This window comes from Silurus aristotelis (assembly GCF_946808225.1).
Source record: "Silurus aristotelis genome assembly, chromosome: 13".
Taxonomy (NCBI): Eukaryota; Metazoa; Chordata; class Actinopteri; order Siluriformes; family Siluridae; genus Silurus; species Silurus aristotelis.
The window spans coordinates 20,764,762-20,789,049 of record NC_139586.1 but is presented as its reverse complement, the minus strand read 5'-3'; the positions used below and the strand labels follow the sequence as shown (position 1 = coordinate 20,789,049).

The 24,288-nt window shown below is 38.0% G+C and overlaps 2 protein-coding genes across 6 annotated transcripts in view; one reads left to right on the top strand and one right to left on the bottom strand.

Annotated features, from left to right (window-relative positions):
- arnt2 (aryl-hydrocarbon receptor nuclear translocator 2) overlaps positions 1-24,288 on the bottom strand; it is a 129,618-nt gene that overhangs the window by 32,163 nt on the left and 73,167 nt on the right. For all 5 annotated transcript variants that reach the window (XR_014536402.1, XM_083559156.1, XM_083559158.1 and 2 more), the window contains one exon: positions 21,003-21,154. Coding sequence is in view for 4 of the 5 variants with exons in the window: in XM_083559156.1 (XP_083415282.1) it covers positions 21,003-21,154 (152 nt within the window). In the remaining variant the exon portion in view is untranslated. The remainder of the gene's footprint in view (positions 1-21,002; positions 21,155-24,288) is intronic.
- The window catches only part of stard5 (StAR related lipid transfer domain containing 5), a 423,751-nt gene that overhangs the window by 358,980 nt on the left and 40,483 nt on the right, over positions 1-24,288 (top strand). The gene's annotated exons all lie outside the window — the stretch shown is intronic.

Here is a 24,288-nt window from a genome sequence, read left to right as displayed (position 1 = left end):
ACGTTTAGTGGAATTATGACCCAAAAGTTCTATTTTGGTCTCATCTGACCACATGACTTTCTCCCATGACTCCTCTGGATCATCCAAATGGTCATTGCCAAACTTAAGACGTGCCTGGACATGTGCTTGTTTAAGCAGGGGAACCTTCCATGCCAGGCATGATTTCAAACCATGATGTCTTAGTGTATTACCAACAGTAACCTTGGAAACGGTGGTCCCAGCTCTTTTCAGGTCATTGACCAGCTCCTCCCGTGTAGTTCTGGGCTGATTTCCCACCTTCCTTAGGATCATTGAGACTACCCCAGTCCGAGGGAGATTGACAGTCATGTTTAGCTTCTTCCATTTTCTAATGATTGCTCCAACAGTGGACCTTTTTATAATGGAATAGCCAGAATAGAATAGCCTTTATTTGTCACATATACATTACAGCACAGTGAAATGTTGTTCTTCGCATATCCCAGCTTTCTTGGAAGCTGGGGTCAGAGCGCAGGGTCGGCCATGATACGGCGCCCCTGGAGCACACAGAGGGTTAAGGGCCTTGCTCAAGGGCCCAAGAGTGGCAGCTTGGCAATACCGGGGCTTAAACCCCCGACCTTCCGATCAGTAATCCAGCGCCTTAACCACTGGAGCCACCACTCCCCCACCAAGCTGCTTCGCAATTTCCCCGTAGCCCTTTCCAGCCTTGTGGAGGTGTACAATTTTGTCTCTAGTGTCTTTGGACAGCTCTTTGGTCTTGGCCATGTTAGTAGTTGGATTCTTACTGATTGTATGGGGTGGACAGGTGTCTTTATGCAGCTAACGACCTCAAACAGGTGCATCTAATTTAGGATAATAAATGTAGTGGAGGTGGACATTTTAAAGGCAGACTAACAGGTCTTCGAGGGTCAGAATTGTAGCTGATAGACAGGTGTTTAAATACTTATTTGTATTAGATTTTTTTTTTTAGATTATGTCTCTCACAGTGGACATGCAGCCACGATGACAATTTCAGACCCCTCCATGATTTCTAAGTGAGAGAACTTGCAAAATAGCAGGGTGTTCAAATACTTATTTTCCTTACTGTATATATATATATATATATATATATATATATATATATATATATATATATATATATATATATATATATATATATTATATAATGTATGTATTTATGCTTATGCATGATACTGGTTTATTCATTATACTGCACCCCTTGAAGCAGACAGATTTAAGGGGCTTGGTCAAGGGCTCAGCAGTTTGAATCCCTGACCTTCTGATCAGTAATCCAGAGCCTTAACCGTTCAGCCACCACTAGAAAATGCACTTTGCAGTTAGCTTGTGCTGATAACCTGAATACAAAGCCTAAGACCTAACAGAAACTAAACAACCATTTTCACTTTTTGAAACATTAGAATATACTCTGAATGTTTTAAACCCAAGTGAAATAGTTTAATGCATTAAATCACAGGCTATTGTTTAAACTACAAGCCTGAATGGACAGCGCATGCCCTCAAATTACTCTGTAAACAGTCAATACACACTCATAAGAAACAAATACAATTCTTTAAGTTAATTAGGAAATAAAATGAAGCTTGTTCTCATGAAGCCACAAAGCGCTCAGTCTCAGAAAAACTACAGCAAGTGTCTGAGATGTAACTGTTAATAGATGCTGACAATGGAGACTCCTTTAAAAAAAAAAAACAGACACAAATTTCTTGAAGCCAAAGCACCGTCTTAACCTTCTTTTTATACACACGCTTCTCCCAAGCTAGTAATTCGAAATTTTCCAATGAGCTTTAACTCGATCTCGAGAAACACTTGTAAAACCTGAACGGTTCCGATTTAAAATTGGACTGTATTTTGCCTCAATTTTAAATTCTTTCTATGATAAATGTAAAAGTTTTGAACATTAATGTGACTCTGAAGTGCACCAAACTGGAAAAAAACATTCCTTTCATAAACCCTAACAGCAGATCTGTTCTGAACTTTTTTCCGCTCAAAATCAATAAAGATGATGCTCTAATGCTAAAATCAGGTCATGTGTGAATCTGACCATCAAATGCTCTTAGCGGTCCTTTTCAAATTTCCCTAAGCAGAACCACTGAGCTGACACTTTTTTCCACTGACATCTTGCAGGAGGCTTTTTCACATTTTATTCTGAGAGAGAAACTGGTTCATGACCGGCAAAACCGTTTCAGTTCCAGCAGCATTTTGTGAGAACCAAGAACTGGTCAAATCTGGGTCTTGAGGTCACCATGACTTCATTTCAAATAACAAAAAGCATTGTCACAAAGCAAAAATTCAGATCTCGATTTAGAAACCTCAGGAGCAAGCCAAGGGTGATAGCAGCAAATCATAACTCCCTAAGACAATAATAAAAATTAAATCTTGAGAGGAACAAGACTCAAATCGAAACGCATCCTTTTCAGGGTCAAACTGATCTTTGGATTATAAATCATTATAAGGCATTACGCTCCGACAGCTGTATACTATTAGGTCAAAGAGCACTAAGAGTGTTGAAAAGATATTCAGTATAACCCTAATGTAAATAAGATTGCTGAGATGAACACAGAGTGGTCTTTATGGTTACAGCAGCTGTTTGCCAGGTACAAGTCTACAGTATTGACTCAAGAATATCCGCTAAATGTGATACTTTCAGGAATTTGCATTTTTATTTGAGTAAATAACAATATCAGAAATCTTACAGCAAGAGTAGAGGAACATCTGTCATTCTGTCACCATAAACATTTAAACTCTATTTTAAAAATCCTGAAATCTTTTGCCTTTGATACAGTGTGATGAAATCAGTGATAAATCAATGGCTTGATCTTAACTAACTGAATAAATAAATGCTAACTAACATTATCTTTGAGCGAGCTGATTCTCTTAGGTATTAGAAAAGTGTGTCAGAGAAGAAAGGGGCAACAGAGGATAAATCAGACATGCTCTGTGGGACCGCTGCAACTCTCCAAACTTTGAAAAGGTGTCACAACTCTGGATTTCAAACTGGACATCATATTGACTGCGGAGATAAATCCTATAACCGCCCACTTGAGGGGGTTAATGGGCACATCCCTTTGTAATAATGATTGATTCCACAAGCATCGCTTTGTTTTATTTTATCCATCAATACTTCACAGCTATGACCAAGGTAACACAACTCTGTCTACAGGCATTATCAAACCACAACCTACACAGTGTTTACATGAGAACAAAGATGGTGTGGCAATTTGTTGACTACATATTACACTGTTCAGACTCCAGTTTCAGTGTCACAACACAGACTAGCATTTAGCTAGTGTTTTGCTTCTTCCCCCCAAACTAGACTTACCATTTTAAATGGAGTGTAACTTATCTGTAAATTCTTATTAGCCAAATTCCACTGAAATAAAATTTTAATGTGTTCAAAACCCACAATTTTTTTTAATTCTGCATCATATATTTTATGGCTTGCACTAACTGTTTTGGCCAACCAACCAACTAACTGCATGACCTCTTTTCAATAAGAATTTTCTGAATTCATATGTCCACATAATATAGTTGCCAGACACGTGGACACAACAGACCAGCTGTATCCCAAATCTGATTTCTCCTGTGCTTCTGCTATCTATGATTTCCATGACATTGGGGCTGTAGCCAGAAAACAGCTTTCCTTCTGCAGACAGGGTTTTATCTGTAACCTCTGCTGTCTAATAACTATAAATTATGTGCAGCTGGCAGGACAGTGCTGGGTTCTAGTCCAGCTAACAGTAGCAGTGATAGGATGAGGCCCAAAGGGAGGCAAGTGCACCAGGGGTGAATTGGGAGGAGAGTTAATCTTCCTGTTGGATAGGGATTGTGCTTTGCTCAGCACAGTTGCAGACTAAGAACTGGGCAACAAACAGTGTGTTTATGAAATAACACCATGTGAAATATATGGCTTCAGAATTCATTCTAGCTCTTGTGATGACAAGGGATGGAAACCATCCTAAGTGGTTAAGTTTTCCATTAAAAAAAAAAAAAAAAAAAAGATCTAACTGTAAATCCATTTATTTGTCTTTTCTTGAAGGAGTCTCCAGTGTCAGCACTTTCTTACAGTACACTTTTTCACCTTAATTGTTTACCCCATAGCAATTATCCATCAAATCTATCAGATCATGTCTATTAATCCTTTCATATTTAATATTATCCTAATAATAATCCTTTCATATTTAATGTTGTGGGATCATTTACAAAACATCTTCATCAAGTAAAAGCATCTAAACAGTCAGTGATATAGAAGCCTCTTGTAAATATGACAAAATTTGAGCTTCTCATGTTAACTAAGATTGTAAAGCAGGAGGTTCTCTGCCAAAGAAAGCTTTTGGAAATCTTAAACAATTCCCTTGTATAATGTAAATTTCCTAAATGAATGATTAAAAACTGATTTAGTGATTTTATTGATCTATTAATCCATCCATCCAATCGAACCATCCATCCATTCATCCATCCATGATTGAATTTTGATATTTGTGGGGAAACACCAGCTATTGTGCGTTTTTTTTTTTTCTATCCTAATGTTACATAAAAACCTTCATAGCCAACTACCTCAATGAATGATGGAAGGCACCAGCATGGTGCCCAGTATGTTAGGTTTGAGGAATGTTTTACACAAGTCTCAGGGTTTGATTCTAACCGAAACTATTTACAGCTGTCATTTTTAGCTTATTTTATCTCTTCAAAACACACATTTAAGTAAAATGGTCAGTTGTGTCTATTGATTATCTGCCATGCTCGTTTTGCTCTGAAGTCACATTTGTTCTGGAAAATTTTGGATCCCAGTTTGGCTGGAATTGATCATGGAATGGCCTTTGATGGCTGGGGTCAACCAGTTAAGAAAGATTGTACTATAAAAACAGATTAAATATAACAATAAAATATAACAAAAAATATGAAAGCCTGGTCAGTTCACAACTGATTGACTGATACTTGATGTCACTTGACAGATTAGACCTTGCTCAAGAACCCCTAATCATGCTAACTTCAGAGCAGCAAAAGCACGCACAGAAGTGAGTAAAATAAGAAAAAGTAAAAAAAAAAACAATCAAACAAAAAAAAAACAGAATCTGGTGACAAAGATGTTGGTATCTGCATGACTCATTCATAGAAACAAACAGATGGTGTTTTATTTCTGGAATAAAAATACAGAAAACACTGGAAATTCACAATAAAAAATATTTTAGATTTTCCTGGTCCATTTGTAGATTTCTTTCCCCAACAACTCCAAGCGCATAAAAATATCGCTGAAGTAATATAAGTGCAAATGTAACAGCATTATACACTTTTCCCGTTGAGCCAAAAGTTATTGCAACACATCATATAAAAAACTATAAACCAGTCATAACACCGCAATGGTCTCGTCGTCTGCTTGAGAACATTCTGGAAACTCATTGTGTGAACGTCTACATGAACAAAAAAAGTTTTGTCAATGGTCAGGTTGATTTTTATACACTGTTGACTCCAGAAAAACGCACCTACAGAGTCTTATAACGCACATCCAAACACCTGACGACAAAGTATTCAAGGGTTCAAAGTGACAGGAAAAAAATGGTGCGCTTCCAAAACCACGAAATGTCAATCGCTCATTTTAAATTTCCTCCAAGATTTAGACATGGAACGAATGTGAAGCCCCGGATGACGTATGCCAGAAATGTGGAAAAAAATAGAGGACACTGGGTCACCTGGAACACCAGCAGTCTTCCATGGATAGCACCCAACATGCTAAATCCCACATGAACCTCAGGGAGAGAATGAAAGAATGAATCAGAGAGAGCAACAACACACGCATTTCCAAGTTTCCACAGCAAGCCGGAGTTTTAAACTGCAAAAAAAAAAGTACTTGCTGTGATCTCAGGATATGAAAAATGACTCGGGATAATACGCGGGTGCTTTCATCTCGGCGTGAAAATAGAAGCTCATAAAATGCCGTGTGTGTGCGTGGGTGTCTGGACGGACAGCAGCTCTGGAGGGGAGAGACTGGGAACAGTGATTGGCGTGACACTAGACCCAAATATCATACGGTGCTACATTCTACCGCATAATGGGAAGTATTGGATTGTCATGGTAACAGACGGGGCAGACACAACATGCGACACTTACTTTGTTTGACGAGGCGCATAGCCCCAACCTCTCTTTTGTTTCCGAGTCTTCAAAATGTATCCCTCGATATGACAGGCTTTTGTTTGCTCTGAGTCTCTGGACTATTGCTCTTCCCTCTATGAATCAATCTATGGATCAACACATTGTACTCAGACTGCAAGTACTGCATCTGAATCCACATGTATATGTTTTGCCTGTTCTTTAAACTAAAGACTCTTCAGGATGACAAAGTTAGTGTCACATAGAACAAAAATATTCTCCATAAAATGTCACCATGACACTGTGGAAATAACCAAACATGATATAAGATCTGCCTGAGAAGTTTCTTTTTGATCAGTGGTTCCTATAAAGTGGTCTCAGAAGGTCTCTGAACTTAAAGTCATTACATACACATATGTATATATATAAGTTCTTACTTACTTTTTATTATGTTTGTCTAAAATTAGTTGAATCCAATCCATAACAACAGAGCCTCAACTAGTGTTTTTTCTGCTTTTTGCAAAAAATAATACTTAATTAGTAATGTGTGGGAATGTGATAATTAAGTGCAGCCACCTTTAAAAAAAGTGTCATCATAACCAAAACTGAAGAGCGTGTATTTTACTTGAATTGATTTTTTTTTTATCGTAACAAGATACTTACTGAAACTAGACACACTACTTGGAAATACTACAGATACACTATTATTATTATTATTATTATTATTATTATTATTATTATTATTATCATCTAATAATAAATGATTAGAAAAAATCTAGTTTGTTTTACCTTGTTTAGAAAAAATATTTTCCAAAGATGAACAATAAAAAAATGATAAAATAAAATAAAAATTATGTTAAAGTTTAAACAACAATGTAATGTAATATATAAGAAAATGTATATGCTTAAAAATCTTTTAGACCTTTTATTATGTACATGACACTTGGTACTCATAGTTTCTGCATTCTGGCCCCAGCAGCGTATTTAAACTTCCTGTTTGTGAAGGTGTTGTTCCCGGTTTCTCTTTTGCACTGAGTTTGTGACTTATAATATATGGTGAACGAAAAGTTCCAAATGCTAGAAAGGTGACAACCTGGTGGTCCTGGGATTTAAACCGTTCAATCAGAAGTCATTTAAATTAGAAGCCCCATGTGGCTTCAACCACTGAGCTACCATGTCAGGTCTATGGAGAACTCTTACTTCCAGCAACCCATATGGCCAACAAAAATGGCTACCACAGATTCCAACTACCAAACACACACACACACACTTACAATCACCCAACTTCTTATGAAACACACCTGTTCTCAATAACACACACCTCTCAATAACACACACCTGTAGACTTTTTATAGGACATTCCTTCATAGAAACACTGCGAAGTACCAGCATTGTTTATACTTCGCAGTAGTATATAGCAAACCTTGTTATCATGTTTGCTTCGCTGGTTTCGATCTTTTGTTGTGTGGTTTTCTTGTCTCTATATTACCATGTATATGGTTTTTCCGTTTGCTTGACTCTTTGCTTGAACTTAGACTTTGATATTTGGATTACGCTTTAGACTTGTTCGCAAACCTTTCAGTAAAACCTGCCTAAACTGCAATTGACTCTGTCTGAGGCTTTGATTATATGACAGAATTCAAAGAATTTGGACCATAAAAACATCTATGAAAGAGGAACGTGAGACAGTGACTGGGGTGACGGGTGAAGCTATATATACAAGTGCTAATTAAAGTGACAAAGAACAGGTCTGAGTGCTGTGCCAAACAAGGAAGTGAAGTGGCTGTTGGGTAAAGTAGTCCCTAGACATAAGCCTTACAAACAGTACATTCTATTTTGGATAACAATGTTATGCACTACAATTAATAATAAAACGAGCAGATATAATTTTTCAAGATGTAACGCATCAACAACTAATACTATTAAGTATATATATATATATATATATATATATATATATATATATATATATATATATATATATATATATATATAATATGTATATATATATATATATATATATATATATATATATATATATATATATATATATATATATATAATATGTATATAATAATATGTATTCAATATAATTATTAAAATATGACATTCTTTTTATTTACTTGGTTATTGAATAGCAACAATATGTTAACATGGTTTTATTTTCTGCTTTGAAGGATTTTGTACTAGAAAGCAGTCATAATAATAAATCCATGCTGTGAGAAAAGATTCAGAAAAAGAAGACAGAAGAGAGCAAAAACAACTGAGCTAAATGTAGGACAGAGTGTCCTGAACGTGTCTACAAGTTCCATATGTGTTTATTTATTTTCTGGTATGTACGAAGAAAAAAAAAAAGGTGAAAAGCATATCCCTCAGGACTGACCCTACTGACCCTAACAGTCCTAAAAAGTACAGCAGGGATTATTTCCTTTCTTCGTCTTTTTTTTTTTAAACTTTTTTAAGCTATATCTTACCTGTATAGCTAGGTAACGATGACGTTGAGATGCACGGTGATGTGAAAACCCTGACAAATCAGTCAGAATACAGTGCACAGCAAAGTGGTCATATAGCTTTACAATTACTTATGCTTTTATCCAACTGTTGTACAACAGAGGCAAAATCTGGTCATTTGTCACATATACATTACAGCATACTGAAATTCTTTCTTCGCATATCCTGGCTTATTATAAAGCTGGGGGCAGCCCTGCTCAAGGGCCCCAACAGTGGAAGTTTGCCAGTACTGGGGCTTAAAATCCCTGACCAGAAACCTTATCAGTAGAGCTACCACTACCTCTTTAGATAGGACCTGTGGCTCCGGGGAAGTTCTTGAGTTTCTTTCATCAAATCCTGATCTTATTCAATTCAATTTCAATTCAATTTCCATTTGCAGCACGGACTATAAAGAATTTGCAGGAAAACAAATCCTATCTTATAGTAACACCTTACACAAGGAGCGAATATAGACTGTTTCCTGTGAGGAGATGTTTGTTTATCATTTGTGAATAGAGTCTCCAGTATCAATGCTTTGTAACAGTTCGAGGTACTGTTAAGAGGAGGTGGTAGCTTAGTGGTTAAGGGACTGGACTTTAGATCCTAAGGTTACACCACTCCTGGGTAACTAAACAAAGGCCCTTAACCCCAGAGCTGCTTAGTTACATGAATGAAATAAATGATAGTTGCTCTGCATAAGGGTGTCTGCCAAATGCTCTAAATGTTAAGCCTTTCTTGTGCTTTTGTGGTTTCTGCTCAAGCTCTTGGAAACTACAAAGGAGAGAAAATAAAAGCATTTAAAAGAACTATAAATACAACAAATTCGCTACTTTTGGATGTGCTGTTATTAGAAAACAATGAACTTCCTGATCATTTGCCTACAACAGCACACCTTGTTTTATTTCTTACTTACTTGTCAATGTGATGCATTCAGTAGCTGAGACATCGATGCAGCTAACAGCCATAACACCAAGTTTACTTCCTGGCCATAACTTATGTTGAGGAAACAACACAATAAGCTGGAGTAGTATATAAAGTTACTGCAGGAGCCTGTCCTTCAGCATTGTGTCAATCATGGTGCAATACATCAATCACTGGTGGGTGTCGATTACCATATTTTCCCACAGGGAGCATCTCCGTATCTCAGAAATGCACTTCTCATACCGCTTGCGTTCTGCATCATGATCGTACAGAAATGAAACATTTCCATGTATATAAAAGGGATTAGGATTAAATAACATTTGCTTTGCATATGTGGTTCAAAATCACGCCCAACTTTCAAATTCTCTGGAAACATGACACCGAATTTATGTCATCAACAGCACTGACTCCAGTTGCAACTGATCCGAACTGAAACTCTGAGACAAAGAAAAGAGCCGCAAGGAGAACGGTGTGTACCGACTGTGTGTATATGTGTGCATGTGAGGGGGAGCATCAGTGTCATGCTGGGAGACAGTAAGCAGGTCTCAGTGTGACGCTGCTGGAACGGTAAGACGCTCAGCAGGATCGCAGCTCCATCATTTCCACGGCCTAAACCGAAACTGTTGTTATTCAGAGCCGCCAGGACGCCATCCTGCACACATACAGCTGAAACGTCATCTCTCATACACTTCCATTTCATCTCTTACTCCCACCAAAAAAAAACGAAAGCCATTTAAGAAACCCTCCATGCTGCCGACTGAACGCATTTTGGATATGTTCGTTTTCTTTTTTTCTTCAACCAGATCAAAGTACAAACCATCAAAGTATGCAGTGCTTTTAGACATATCCTCCTTCTGAACGCCATTAAGGTAGAACAAATGCGCAAATAATTTGACCAAAGGGGGTTTTCAAGTGTTTTCAAAGCAAGAAAAGGATTCACTTTGCAAATCCACACTTTATGTGGATTCATCATTATATTTAAGTCACAAATATATAATAAACTTTTCTGCTTATTATAAGCAGTTGCATCATTCTCTGTTCAAAAATACACTCCCAAACTTTATACTGCAATAGGGTGTATGTCCTGTGATAACCGCCTGATAACATGACATCCATGTATCTTATTTCTGTGATACCACAGGAAATTCCCAATGAATACGTTGTTTTTTCACTCACTTTAAAATACGTAAAAAAACCACACCTTGTCATGTCACCTCCATCCTGGAGCTTTACCTCTGACTGTCACAAACCACTGACACTGCACACATCTCTTTTTTAAAGTTAAGCAAAAAATCACTATAATCTGTACAATCAAATGTTATAATTGATATACACTATATGGACTACATGGAGGTTTGTGGACACCTGACCGTAAGATTCTTATGAGCTTTTTGTACATCCAATTCCACATTTAGTGCCTATTTGCTCTTCTAATAACCTCCACTCTTCTGAGAAGATGATTTGAGAGTGTGCTTGTTGAGATGCTTTTGGTCTTTTAGCCATGAGGGTGTTAGTAAAGTATGGTACTGTAGGGTGAGGAGGCCTGGGGTGCAGTCAGTGTTCCAATTCATCCCAAAGGTGTTCAGTAAAGTTGTGGTCATAGCTTTATAGCAGGCCACTCAAGATCTTTTACTTTAACCCATGCTCATTTTGTGCACATGTCCATTGTGATGCTGGAACAGGTTTGGGCCTGCTAGCCAAGTTAAGGGAAAATTAAATGTAACCGCTTCCAAAGACATCCAATACAATTGTGTGCCTCCAACTTTGTGGTGAAAGTATGGGGAAGAACCACATATGGCTGGAAAAGTCGGGCGTCATAATAATTTTGTCCATATGATGTACTATACGGCTTAGATTATTTAAAGCCTCCACCTTAATACACCCATGTGTGAGTTCTTATTATAAAACCAATAATATCAGAATGAGCACATTAATATTAACCTATAATTTTCTCGTCAGAGCAATAATGGTATAGGAAATGACTTAAATCCTTCAGACTTCTCAGAGTTGGTGTGGTATTTCCTCAGTCAGTGATTTTCTCTTCAGCCACTATAAAACACACACACTTTAATTTTAAAATAATTAAATAATTTATTACAAATAATTATATGTGGTATAAAGCTACCTCTTGTACATACTGTACATGCAAGTCATTTTTAGGAAACATCTTTTCCCATACCGTCTCCCACATTTAACTGTCTTGGAAATTCCAAGTAATAATACATGAAAATTTAAACCAAAAATGGCCCTGGGAGAAAAAGAAAAGCTTTCAAAAAAAACACCGAGCGCTCATGTTGTCTGTGAATTCCATGGCACGACCCTTTCTCTCCGTGCATTTCCCCCTTGCTGTGTCAGCTGCAACACGCCAAACTGATCTTCTCTCCCACAAAACTGATTTATACTGCAGCGATGAAACCGTTATTAACTGTGATGCATCATAGGTAATGCTGGCCTAAAATGCAGGATAGTATCGAATCTATGTTTATGTACTGATCTGGTGCATTGATATGTTTTATGAAGTATCTGAAAATTGTTGCTGAAGATTGCAGAGAGTTTGAGAACGCCTGTATCAGATCAGTACTTTGTACAACACAATAACCAGGGTTCTAGAATTGACAGCATACTACAAATCGTAGCCATCACATGACTGCATCTCTATAAGGTTCAACTCTAATAGTATTGGACACATTGGACGCTTTGCTGTTATAATAAGTCTGACCCTCCTTTAAAAAAAGGCTTTTCACTAGACTTTGGCATGTGGTTGTGAGGAGATACATGCATGCCATTTTGGAGACACACTTATCCAGATCAACAAACAACTCACATCATCTCATTTATACAGCAGAGCAGTTTAGGGGTTAGGGCCTGGCTCAAGCTGATTTAAACTCTAATTTTCGGATCAAAAGTCCAATCTTTAACCACTAAGCTACCTTAGATTTGTACTCATTTAGCTACTATGACACTATTATTGAAGTCAAACTTGTGTTTGGTGATAAGGTCTGGCACATAGTCAGCATTCCAGTTCATCCCAAAGGTGTTTAGGTAAAGTCAAGTCAAGTGGCTTTACTGTCATTTCAACCACATGCAGTGCGCAAAACAAAGTTTTCAGGACTAGGACCAACTCCATGCTACACACTATAACACTAAAATAACTAATACATAAGAATACCTACAGACAAGACTACAAACACCACAACACAACAAATACCTGACCAGACTCCTAGTGTGAGGTCAGGGCTCTGTTAAGTTTCTTCCACTCCACATTATAGTATTGCTGGAACACATAGTTCCATACAATAAATGGAAATTGTAATGCAATATCTGAAGATATCCTGTCTACTTCTCTACTTCATTCTTTGTGGCAACAATTTGGGCAAATCGTACATATGGGTGTGATGCTCAGGTGTCTTAGAGCTTTCTTAACATAGTGTATCGTATGCACCCTTAAAAACCAAACACAACAAAAACATTTACATTTACATAATGTTTTATATATACACCATTGAGAAAGACACCTTACAGTTCTTTCATTTAAACAGCTGAGCAGTTGAGGGTTAAGGTCCTTGCTCAGGGGCTCAGCAGGCGTGGCTTGTGGTTCTGGGATTTAAACTCATGACCTTCTAATCAAAAGTTCAATTTCTTAAACTCTGAGCTACCCCTTCCCTTTCACAGAGGTGCTTTTAATAACCAGTAAAGGCCGGCCAGAAAATCTGTGTGTAGCCCAGCTTTGATTACAGAGAACTTTCCAACTTAAATATTAACAAATCTTTTGAACTTAAGTAACCGACTCTGAGTATAACCAACAATAACCAGCTACAAGGTGAAGATTTTGTTCATGTTTATAGTACAAAGTAATACCGTGTTCTGAAACCAAGTGACAACAAGAAGTGATTAGTCAAATCTCTACAGGTTTTTACAGGTCACATATACATTACAGCACAGAGAAATTCTTTCTTTGCATATCCCAGCAAATAAAGAAGCTGGGGTCAGAGTGCAGGGTCAGCCATAATACATAGCACAGAGGGTTAAGGGACATGTTCAAGGGCCCAAGAGTGGTAGTTTGGTGATACTGGGGCTTGAAACAAAAACTTCATTAATCCAAAAATATGACTTTTTACCTGTTTGCTTTTTTACTGCTTAAAGTAGAGCCGAAATAAAAGCAACAACAATGGAACCCAAACATCTCTCGGCTAATCTGCTATTTTGAAGGTAAGGGAAAACATTATGCAAATATGCTTTTCATCACACTATTCCTTTTAGCTACTATTTTCCATAAGCCCACAGCTTGGATCCCATTGGCTCATTTGTAAATTCATTTTGATACAGCTGGCTGCCAAATAAATAAACACCAATGCATTATTAATTTCTACTATTAGCACCTGTTCCAAGAGTTTCTCTAGTTCAGTGCCATTCTACACAATATCTGCCACACCAAACCTGCAAACCATGGCAAGCAGAATCAGCAGCTGTATAAACCTGACTGCATACACCTGCTCACTCCCTGACTCCATTATCAGAGACTAAGAATGAGATGGGAAAGGATAAATAATGTGAATATGATTGATATCCCCCCCAGATCTAAGTTTAGTAGTGTGTTAGGCCTTGCAAGGACACATAAACAATATATCAAGCTGAGTGAGTCATCACCAGATCTTGTTAACTGCATCAATGAGAGTGGTAAATAAAACATCAGCAACCTTGTAGACTTAAGACTACAGGTTCGATTCTGGTAGGTAGGAAGAAGAAATGCAAAACATAAAACTGCTTGTCGTTTATTAACGCAACATTTGAACATTTTTAAAACAATTTTAAATCAACTGCCTGCTTGGTTAAATAATATATAAAAAAATATTTTATAAAAAACTAAATAGTATAATTCAAATTAATGCAATTTTTATTATATTGATTCAATTGTGCAATCAATTAAAAACACAAATTAAAATAAATAATACAATTAAATAAATGGAAAAATGCTTTGGATTCTTAAGAGTTTTCATGCATGCACAAAACAAAATTATAATTTTTTTTTAATACCCCTGGCATTGTTGTGTATGTTTTCAAGTTTAATAACAATTTTTAAAAAATGCCCTCAAGGTGCGAAGCGGAGACAAACTTGCGGTCCGCCGCTTAATATGTTTTAGAGGGACCTGTAGATTTTAAATATGTTCCGCAGGTAAAAAGGATTGCATTTGGTACACATGTGTACCGAACAAAAAAACTCATCAGCTAATTCTGAAATAACCATCATCATCATCATCATCATCTTCTCCAGCTTATCCGAGGCCAGGTCGCGGGGGGCAGCAGTCTAAGCAGAGATGCCCAGACTTCCCTCTCCCTAGACACTTCTTCCAGCTCTTCCGGGGGGACACCGAAGCGTTCCCAGGCCAGCCGGGAGACATAGTCTCTCCAGCGTGTCCTTATTTCTTCCCCGGGGTCTCCTCCCAGTGGGACGTGCCCGGAACACCTTCCCAGGAAGGCGTCCAGGAGGCATCCGGAACAGATGAGCCACCTCAGCTGACCCCTCTCGATGTGGAGGAGCAGCGGCTCTACTCTGAGCTCCTCCCGAGTGACCGAACTTCTCACCCTATCTCTAAGGGATCGCCCAGCCACCCTGCGGAGAAAGCACATTTCGGCCGCCTGTATCCGGGATCTTGTCCTTTCGGTCATGACCCAGAGCTCATGACCATAGGTGAGAGTAGGAACGTAGATTGACCGGTAAATCGAGAGTTTCGCCTTGCGGCTCAGCTCTTTCTTCACCACGACAGACCGGTACATCGACCGCATTACTGCAGAAGCTGCACCGTTAACCTAAATCTTATATATGATGTTATAATTAACTGAAGTTATTAGGCTGTATAACAGCTTTTTGGCTTTCCCTGTCAGAAAGCCATTGCTGGTCTTTTGGACATGACCTTAAACCCTCGACTGTGCATCAGTGACTGGTTGCAAATCATTGTAAACAATAGCCTTCACCAAATAAGTTAAAATAAAATAAATATAATGTTAATGTTTATGAAGAAACTCTTTATGAAGAATCATGTTTTCTTCACACTCTTGGTCTGAAAGAGTTAAGTAAAGGAATCGTTCTGGTGTATTAGTGTGTCAGTTGGAGATCGGTGCAAACAGAGCTGCTATGATTCGCACTCAGTGTGAGCTTATGAGCTTCCTACTGTGTTCTCAAATAGCGAATAGACATAGAGTTGAATTGGAATTCTTTGGGTTGGTTGTTCAGCTGAGTATATTAGTGCAGAAGACAAACTGAAGTGACCACAGCAAAAACATAACACACTCCAAAAGAAAACTTGCAGATACCTGCCTATTACATTAATTTGTGGGTTTTACCTAAACTGTTGCCATATAAGCTGTATCATTACAATTTCACTTCACTGGAACTAAGGGGCCCAAATCTGTTCCAGCATCACAATGCACAAAACGAGCTCCATGAAGGTATGGGCTGTCAAGTTTGGAGCGGAAGTAGTTCAAACACTAGACTTTTGCTCAGGAGGTTGTGATTGTAAATCCCAGCACCACCATGCTGCCATTACTTAAATCTTGATCAAGGCCATTATATCTTAACTGATCAGTAATATAAATGAGATCATTGTTAATCAATGCCAAAAGCTGTAAATATAAATTTAAACATCGGCTGTACCTCAACCAACACTAGTGCAGTTTTAGCAAAAATCTCCATAGCCATGCTCAGAAATGTATTCAAATGCCTATGCAGGATAGTGGAAATGATTATAACAACAATGCAGGTATGGATGTTTAAAAAGCAGATGTGATGTGAATCACCTTGACCTTGACTGTGCATTTCTCAATCTCTATACATGTACTGTAACATGCTGCATTCCTCTACTAAGCAGGGAATTTCATGTCATGTGTAAAAATATCATTTTGTGCTAACAAAATGGTTTGTTTAGATTTACGCCTCAACATATGACAAACTAATACATCAAAATAATATGTAACTATTCTGCATTAACACTTATTTTGACTGCACTAATTGCTACATGTTGGTTAACTGGTGGAAACTGAGTAAAGAAATTATGGCTTGCCAGCAATGTCAGATGTCTTCTTACTAGAGATGTATTCTGACTTATAAACAAACAAATAAAAAAATTGGGAATAAATTGCATTTGTGCCAAGCATGACTACCACTGAGTGGCAAAAAGATTCACCAGCTATGCTTATTGCAATTATTGCTGTATTAAAGTGAAAACACTACTGCCGATTGTCACTCCATATTGCTATTATCTTGTTTTTTGGGGGTTTTTTTTCAGTATGATAATTACACTCTGACATGACATTATGCTTCAACATACGTATAAACATCCAGGCAGTCAGAATTAAAGGGTACATGCATCATGAAGTATAGAAAGCACTCGGATGTCTTAAATTTAACATTATACTGGTTTTATTCACAAGCAGCAGTTTATATATATATATATATATATATATATATATATATATATATATATATATATATATATATATATATATATATACAGTGAGGAAAATAAGTATTTGAACACCCTGCTATTTTGCAAGTTCTCCCACTTAGAAATCATGGAGGGGTCTGAAATTGTCATCGTAGGTGCATGTCCACTGTGAGAGACATAATCTAAAAAAAAAAATCCAGAAATCACAATATATGATTTTTAAACTATTTATTTGTATGATACAGCTGCAAATAAGTATTTGAACACCTGTCTATCAGCTAGAATTCTGACCCTCAAAGACCTGTTAGTCTGCCTTTAAAATGTCCACCTCCACTACATTTATTATCCTAAATTAGATGCACCTGTTTGAGGTCGTTAGCTGCATAAAGACACCTGTCCACCCCATACAATCAGTAAGAATCCAACTACTAACATGGCCAAGACCAAAGAGCTGTCCAAAGACACTAGAGACAAAATTGTACACCTCCACAAAGCTGGAAAGGGCTACGGGGAAATTGCCAAGCAGCTTGGTGAAAAAAGGTCCACTGTTGGATCAATCATTAGAAAATGGAAGAAGCTAAACATGACTGTCAATCGCCCTCGGACTGGGGCTCCATGCAAGATCTCACCTCGTGGGGTCTCAATGATCCTAAGGAAGGTAAGAAATCAGCCCAGAACTACACGGGAGGAGCTGGTCAATGACCTGAAAAGAGCTGGGACCACCGTTTCCAACGTTACTGTTGGTAATACACTAAGACGTCATGGTTTGAAATCATGCATGGCACGGAAGGTTCCCCTCCTTAAACCAGCACATGTTCAGGCACGTCTTAAGTTTGCCAATGACCATTTGGATGATACAGAGGAGTCATGGGAGAAAGTCATGTGGTCAGATGAGACCAAAATAGAACTTTTGGGTCATAATTCCACTAAACGTGTTTGGAGGAAGAAGAATGATGAGTACCATCCCAAGAACACCATCCCTACTGTGAAGCATGGCGGTGGTAGCATCATGCTTTGGGGGTGTTTTTCTGCACATGGGACATCGCGACTGCACTGTATTAAGGAGAGGATGACCGGGGCCATGTATTGCGAGATTTTGGGGAACAACCTCCTTCCCTTAGTTAGAGCATTAAAGATGGGTCGAGGCTGGGTCTTCCAACATGACAATGACCCGAAGCACACAGCCAAAATAACCAAGGAGTGGCTCTGTAAGAAGCATATCAAGGTTCTGGCGTGGCCTAGCCAGTCTCCAGACCTAAACCCAATAGAGAATCTTTGGAGGGAGCTCAAACTCCATTATTCTCAGTGACAGGCCAAAAACCTGACTGATCTAGAGAAGATCTGTGTGGAGGAGTGGGCCAAAATCTCTCCTGCAGTGTGTGCAAACCTGGTGAAAAACTACAGGAAACGTTTGACCTCTGTAATTGCAAACAAAGGCTACTGTACCAAATATTAACATTGACTTTCTCAGGTGTTCAAATACTTATTTGCAGCTGTATCATACAAATAAATAGTTTAAAAATCATATATTGTGATTTCTGGAATTTTTAGATTATGTCTCTCACAGTGGACATGCACCTACGATGACAATTTCAGACCCCTCCGTGATTTCTAAGTGGGAGAACTTGCAAAATAGCAGGGTGTTCAAATACCTATTTTCCTCACTGTATATATATAAGCTTTCAGCTTGTGATATTTTTCAGGGTGGTGGTCCATGGGTAATTTAAAAGAAAAGGTAAAAAAATAAAAAATTTTAACCTGTCCATATTTAAATTTGACAATTTGACCATATTATAAGCCGCACCCACTGAATTTTACAAAGATTTTTATTTTGAACATAAATAGGCCGCACCTGTCTATAAGCCTGTCTACACTGAAACTAATTAACTTTACACAGGCTTTAACAATAAGTCTGTTACACGGTTTAACAGGTGAAATATGTTGTGGCTCCTTATAGAGTAGAGCGGCATTTTGGAAATAGGCTGCTGCCGCATTTTTTCCGGTATTACTGCATGTGTGCAAGACCGAGGAATATGTCCTTATTATTTTCTGATGCTCATTTCTAATTTTCTTTGTCTAACCTGTAACGCTGTTGCCAAGAATAATAAAAAAGCACGAGTTTTGGAAACCTGTCTGTGCTCATATGATTTCTGTTGGAACTGGAGTTAGCGAGCTCTCCCTTCACCCAGACTCAACGCGTTACAACGGCTTGTATCTAAACAGTAGCCTACCAAGAAAGTAATTTTTCACTGTCTTCCTCCTTCCTTACACAACTATTTCTTTCGAGTTTTTCTTTTGGCATCGTCGTGCGTTTAAAAATCAATACCGGTGGAATTTTTTTTCCAGATACCGTGCAGCTCAGAACACGTGAGGTGCGTTTTTTTTGTTTCCGTTCGGAAATTCCATTGGTCTAATGTTATGGCACTCAGTTTTTTGGCTTGAAGTTTGTAAAACCGGGAAAAACCCCAGAAAAATCCATAAATTAGCCGCTTCGTTGTTTAAGCCGAAGTTCAAATCGTGGGAAAAAAGTAGCGGCTTATAGTCCGAAAAATACAGTAATAATAATAATAATAATAATAATAATAAATATACAGTCTAAATGCAACAACATTTTCTACGGATGTAAAAGGTTTCAATCAGCTGAATCAAGACCCAGTGATGAATTATAAACAAAATAGGAGTGTATATGATGGTAAAAAAAAATGTAATAAGCTCTCTTTACAACCATGGAAGCAGAAAATCATCCAGAATTCACAGCACTTTGAAAGTGAATGGTGGATGGGGTACATTAGTAGGAGACCACATCGGGTTCCACTCCTGTCATTCAAGAACAAGGATCTGAAGCAGCAGTTGGCACAGGCTCACTGAAAATAGACTGTTAAAGATTGGAAAAAGACCAAGAAATATTATTCCAGTCTTCAACTGTCCAGTTTTGTCAGAGTCACTTCCTCAGACTCACTAACCACAATACAGGAAAGAAAGAAGGGGAGTAGGTTAAACGCCATGTCATTTTTTTCCCTTCAAAAGGGAAACACGTCAAATGTTTTGCCTCAGAATATGTTCTATGTTTCATTATTTGACACACGTTCTTGGGTTTGATTGAAGATGAAGACTAATGAGTAAGTGGGACAAAGCAAAGCTTCTGCTGTTTATTTAATTAAGAAAAATGCGTGGCAGAAGGACTAAAGCAAATATGACCCAGCGTGAAGAAATATGAGGGTGTGTGGTGTTTAGCTCGCCCACATAAGTCAATTTCAACTAAATATTACCTGACATTATGTTACAGCTTCCATGCTGAAGCACGCACTGGACTGTTTTTTCCCCCCAAGCACCCGACTATTGGCACTGATAAACGGAAAGCTCCTTCTAAAAGTTCGTTATGGAGGATGTGGAAGTCTGGATGGACTCAATGTTCAAAACAGCTTGTGTTATTCAGCTCGGGAGAAACCGTGCAGATTTAGTTACAATGCAAGGCACTGTGGAAGGAAAAAACTTCTGGAATCTGGCTCAAAATCTACAGTGCTTAAGTTGTTGACAGCAGAGGGAGAATTTCGTTTGCGGATGCTTAGAGGAGAAGAGACGAGAATAAAGAAAGAAAGAAATAGAAACGGAGAAGAGGCAAGCTTGTTGGTGTTTTTCACAACAGTTGCTAAAGAAATCCACAAGGAAACAATTTCTTCTGACACTAATTGAGACAGCTGTCTTTGCTGATGCTTTTTTTTCAAAAGGTACCAGTCTCAGTGGGCATCACTTTCCTGGATCCCGAATAAGCAACACTCACTCCACAAATGTTGTCCATAAATATCTTTTTTGTTGCCTTCTGATTGAAACTGCCTATCTACTATATACAAAAAGATTTTTTTGGTCCAGACTTTTGTAAAACAAAGACACTAGCATCAACAAAGTGAACCATAGTCCACTTGAAAGAGGATCAAGACCCACAATTTGTTGCACTCCTGAGCAAACACCACCTGTCAAACTGTCTGAACCAAATAAAAGACTTCACTGTTCCACGCTATAGACATGAATGTCTTTTTAGAGTGAGTAGAAGGGGGGAAAAACGACACATACTTGACATTTGTGTTAGTGCAGATGATGTACTCAATCTCGTCCGAGTATGGATTCTGGAAGGTGAAGCTGCTCGTTCTGATCAGCATCCATTCACGATTCTTCATCCGGAAACGATACATGACTGATAAGACCTGACCTTTCAGCTTCACAACCTGCAAAGAAACAAAGGAACAAATGTCTAGTAAAAAAAAACATGCGTTAGATAAAAAACAGTTTTACAAATCACCTCATAGAATCATGTTCTATATGAAACTGAAAAGTCGAGACATGTAACACATAAACAACAAACAACACATAGCACATCTTGATATTATCAGCAGTCCATTGTTATCCTGGAAATCATAATTCGATTTTTTTCTTTTTAATATGACAAAAAAATTCCAGATCTTCAAACATCTGATTAAAATCATATTCCTGAACGAACTGACTCTCTGCACGATCTCACTTTTATTTGTACGGAATGATCATCAGAAGAATGATGAAGTGCACATTGTGCTTATGCATGGGACCTGTGTTGTTTCAATCGGCATCACATATGTTCGGGCTTTGAATGTGTCACTAGGATGGATAGAAAATATCTCAAATACATTCAGATGCTGCGCTATCGGGCGAATATCATTCCATCCTTAATGTTTAGCAAATGTACAGCAGCTGAATTAAATACTTACCTATTCTACTGTATGATGCAATTGAAAGCTATTTAACATGACATTATGTGAAGGTCCCATGACACAACATATCTTGTTTCCATATTGAAAAAAATACAAATTGTTTAAGTGTTGCTTTGAAAACTGGGAGGACATAAAATTGACGGACACAGAGGCAACATGCCCGTTTACTGTGTTAAAAGATACAAAGAGGACGTGTTTCCAAAACAGATTCACCAGGACAGGTACCAAAGCCATGCCTCCTTCACTGAGAAAGGTTCAGAAATGCCTACAGAGACAGGTCCAGAAGCCATGCTTCCTTCACTAGTACTGATAGTACTGACAGCTACACCTCATTTACTGACACAGGTTCAGACACCAGGTCTCATTCATTCAGACATGCTCAGAAGCCATGCCTCCTTCACTGGGAAAGGTCCAGAAGCTACGTGTCCTTCATTGTGATAGATAGGAAAGCCATGCCTCTTTCCATGAGACGGGTACAGAAGTCACACTTTCTTAATTGGAACAGGTAAAGAAATCACCACTCCTTCACTAGGACATCTACAAAGAGCTTCCTTTCAGGCATAACATTATGACCACTGACAGATGATGTAAATAACACTGATTATCTCATCATCTCACTGATTATCTCTGGCACCTGTTAGTGGGTGGGATATATTAGGCAGCAAGTGAACATTTTCTCCTCAAAGTTGACGAGTTAGAACCAGGAAAAATGGGCAAGCGTAAGGATTTGAGCGAGTTTGACAAATTGTGATGGCTAGACGAATGGGTCAGAGCATCTCCAAAACTGCAGCTCTTGTCGGATGTTTCTGGTCCGCAGTAGTCAGCATCTAACAAAAGTGGTCCAAGGAAGGAACAGTGGTGAACCAGGGACAGGGTCATGGGCAGCCAAGGCTCATTGATGAACGTGGGGAGCGAAAGTTGGCACAACAGACAAGCTCCTGTAGCCCAAACTGCTGAAGAAGTTAATGTTTGGTTTTAATAGAAAAGTGTCAGTTGCATATATGACTGCATAGCTACAGACAAGTCAGGGTGCCTCTGCCCATAATATTATGTCTGATTAGTGTATAATTTATCTAATGTCTTTCTAAAGGAAAATCCTGTTAGTCACCATCATCTAACAATTAGACTTCTACTCACTTACAGTACAAATGTGTTATAAAAATAAGAGCTTAATAACTGAACACACAAAGGCATACAAATTGTAATGTAAAGTCTGCAGTTTCTTGTTCTCCATTCTGGCCCCTTTAACATGACCTTGAAATAAACCATAATAACCCCAGAATGTTGAGCCAAGAGTTAATCTTAGTAACCTCACAGCACTCTTTAAAGTCTACATTCTTTCCATGCTGAGACCACAAACATCAGCAAAATCACCTCATGTTTCCTATTGCTTTAAATAAAAAGGGAAAAAGTTAATAAGCCTGTTTTTTTCATCAACAAAAATATAACATAGCAAATCTACTTTTCTTTGTCAAAACAATGCTCATTTGCATCTCGGGAAAAATGCCTTGCTTAAACAAACTAAATGGCTAACCACACCCCAGACTGTGAGGAGAAAAACCCACCATCCACAGAGACAGAAGAAAGAGTGTATACAGCACATTATGTTTGGCCAAAGGTGAATTTTTATTTTTTTTGTCATAAGGCTCTTTCTTTTTGTAAAGACAAAAATAAGAGACTGATCTTTTTTTATAGCCTCACTCAGTCCATTAAAAGTAGGTCTTTTTAAAACTCAAAACCGAATTTGAACCAGGCACCCAAATAAAGAAGTGTGGAACGATCTTTTTTTAAGCCATATTTGGAGTATATCTAAGGAGTCATATTTGCAAAAACTATTTTCTATAGTCTTTTTCAATACATTAATATTATTCATGTGGTAGCATCTGAATTGTAGCCAAATCCAATTGCAACACAAGAGCTGTCAAAGATGAAAACCCTAACCCTAACCCTAGAGGTTTGAACTCCCAACTATGTGGTCATAAGCACAAAACCTTAACCAGTGAATTGCAACCGCCAGCTTGCCATAATCATCTGTCATCACCATAATCCAGAGCTTGAGCCAGATAACTGACAGAGTTAATACAGGAAGATCAGTAGAAAAGCAGCCAGAGTTCCAAACCCGATAATACCCGAAATGTCAAGGTACCACAAGGTAACTAAGGAACTAGAAAGCAAAAAATAAACAAAAAAACAAACCAAATGTAAAAAAACAAAAGTCTAAGTAATGTAAAAAATAAAAAAAAGGCAATAAGACCACACAGTAATCGAAAGCCTATGGTTACTAAAGGCACTAAACTGTAGCATTCCTTTTCACTTGAAAGCCATCCTATCCAAGGTTCCACCTTACTTTCAGAAAGTGGCAGAGAGGCCACATTCACCACAGATACTTTATAACTGAACACTTGTGCACCTGCTCATTTCCACAACTGTTCAATCAGCCAAACATGCGTCAATAGCACAAGGTATGAAATCAGGCGGTTCAAGAGCTTCGGTCAACCATCAAATATCAGAATGATCTCGATTGGCTGTAACTCTGGAGTCATTGCTGATGGAACAAACACAACAAACTATTTTAGGTGCTTTCTTAGAAAAGAGAAATGACTGAAAATGGTTGG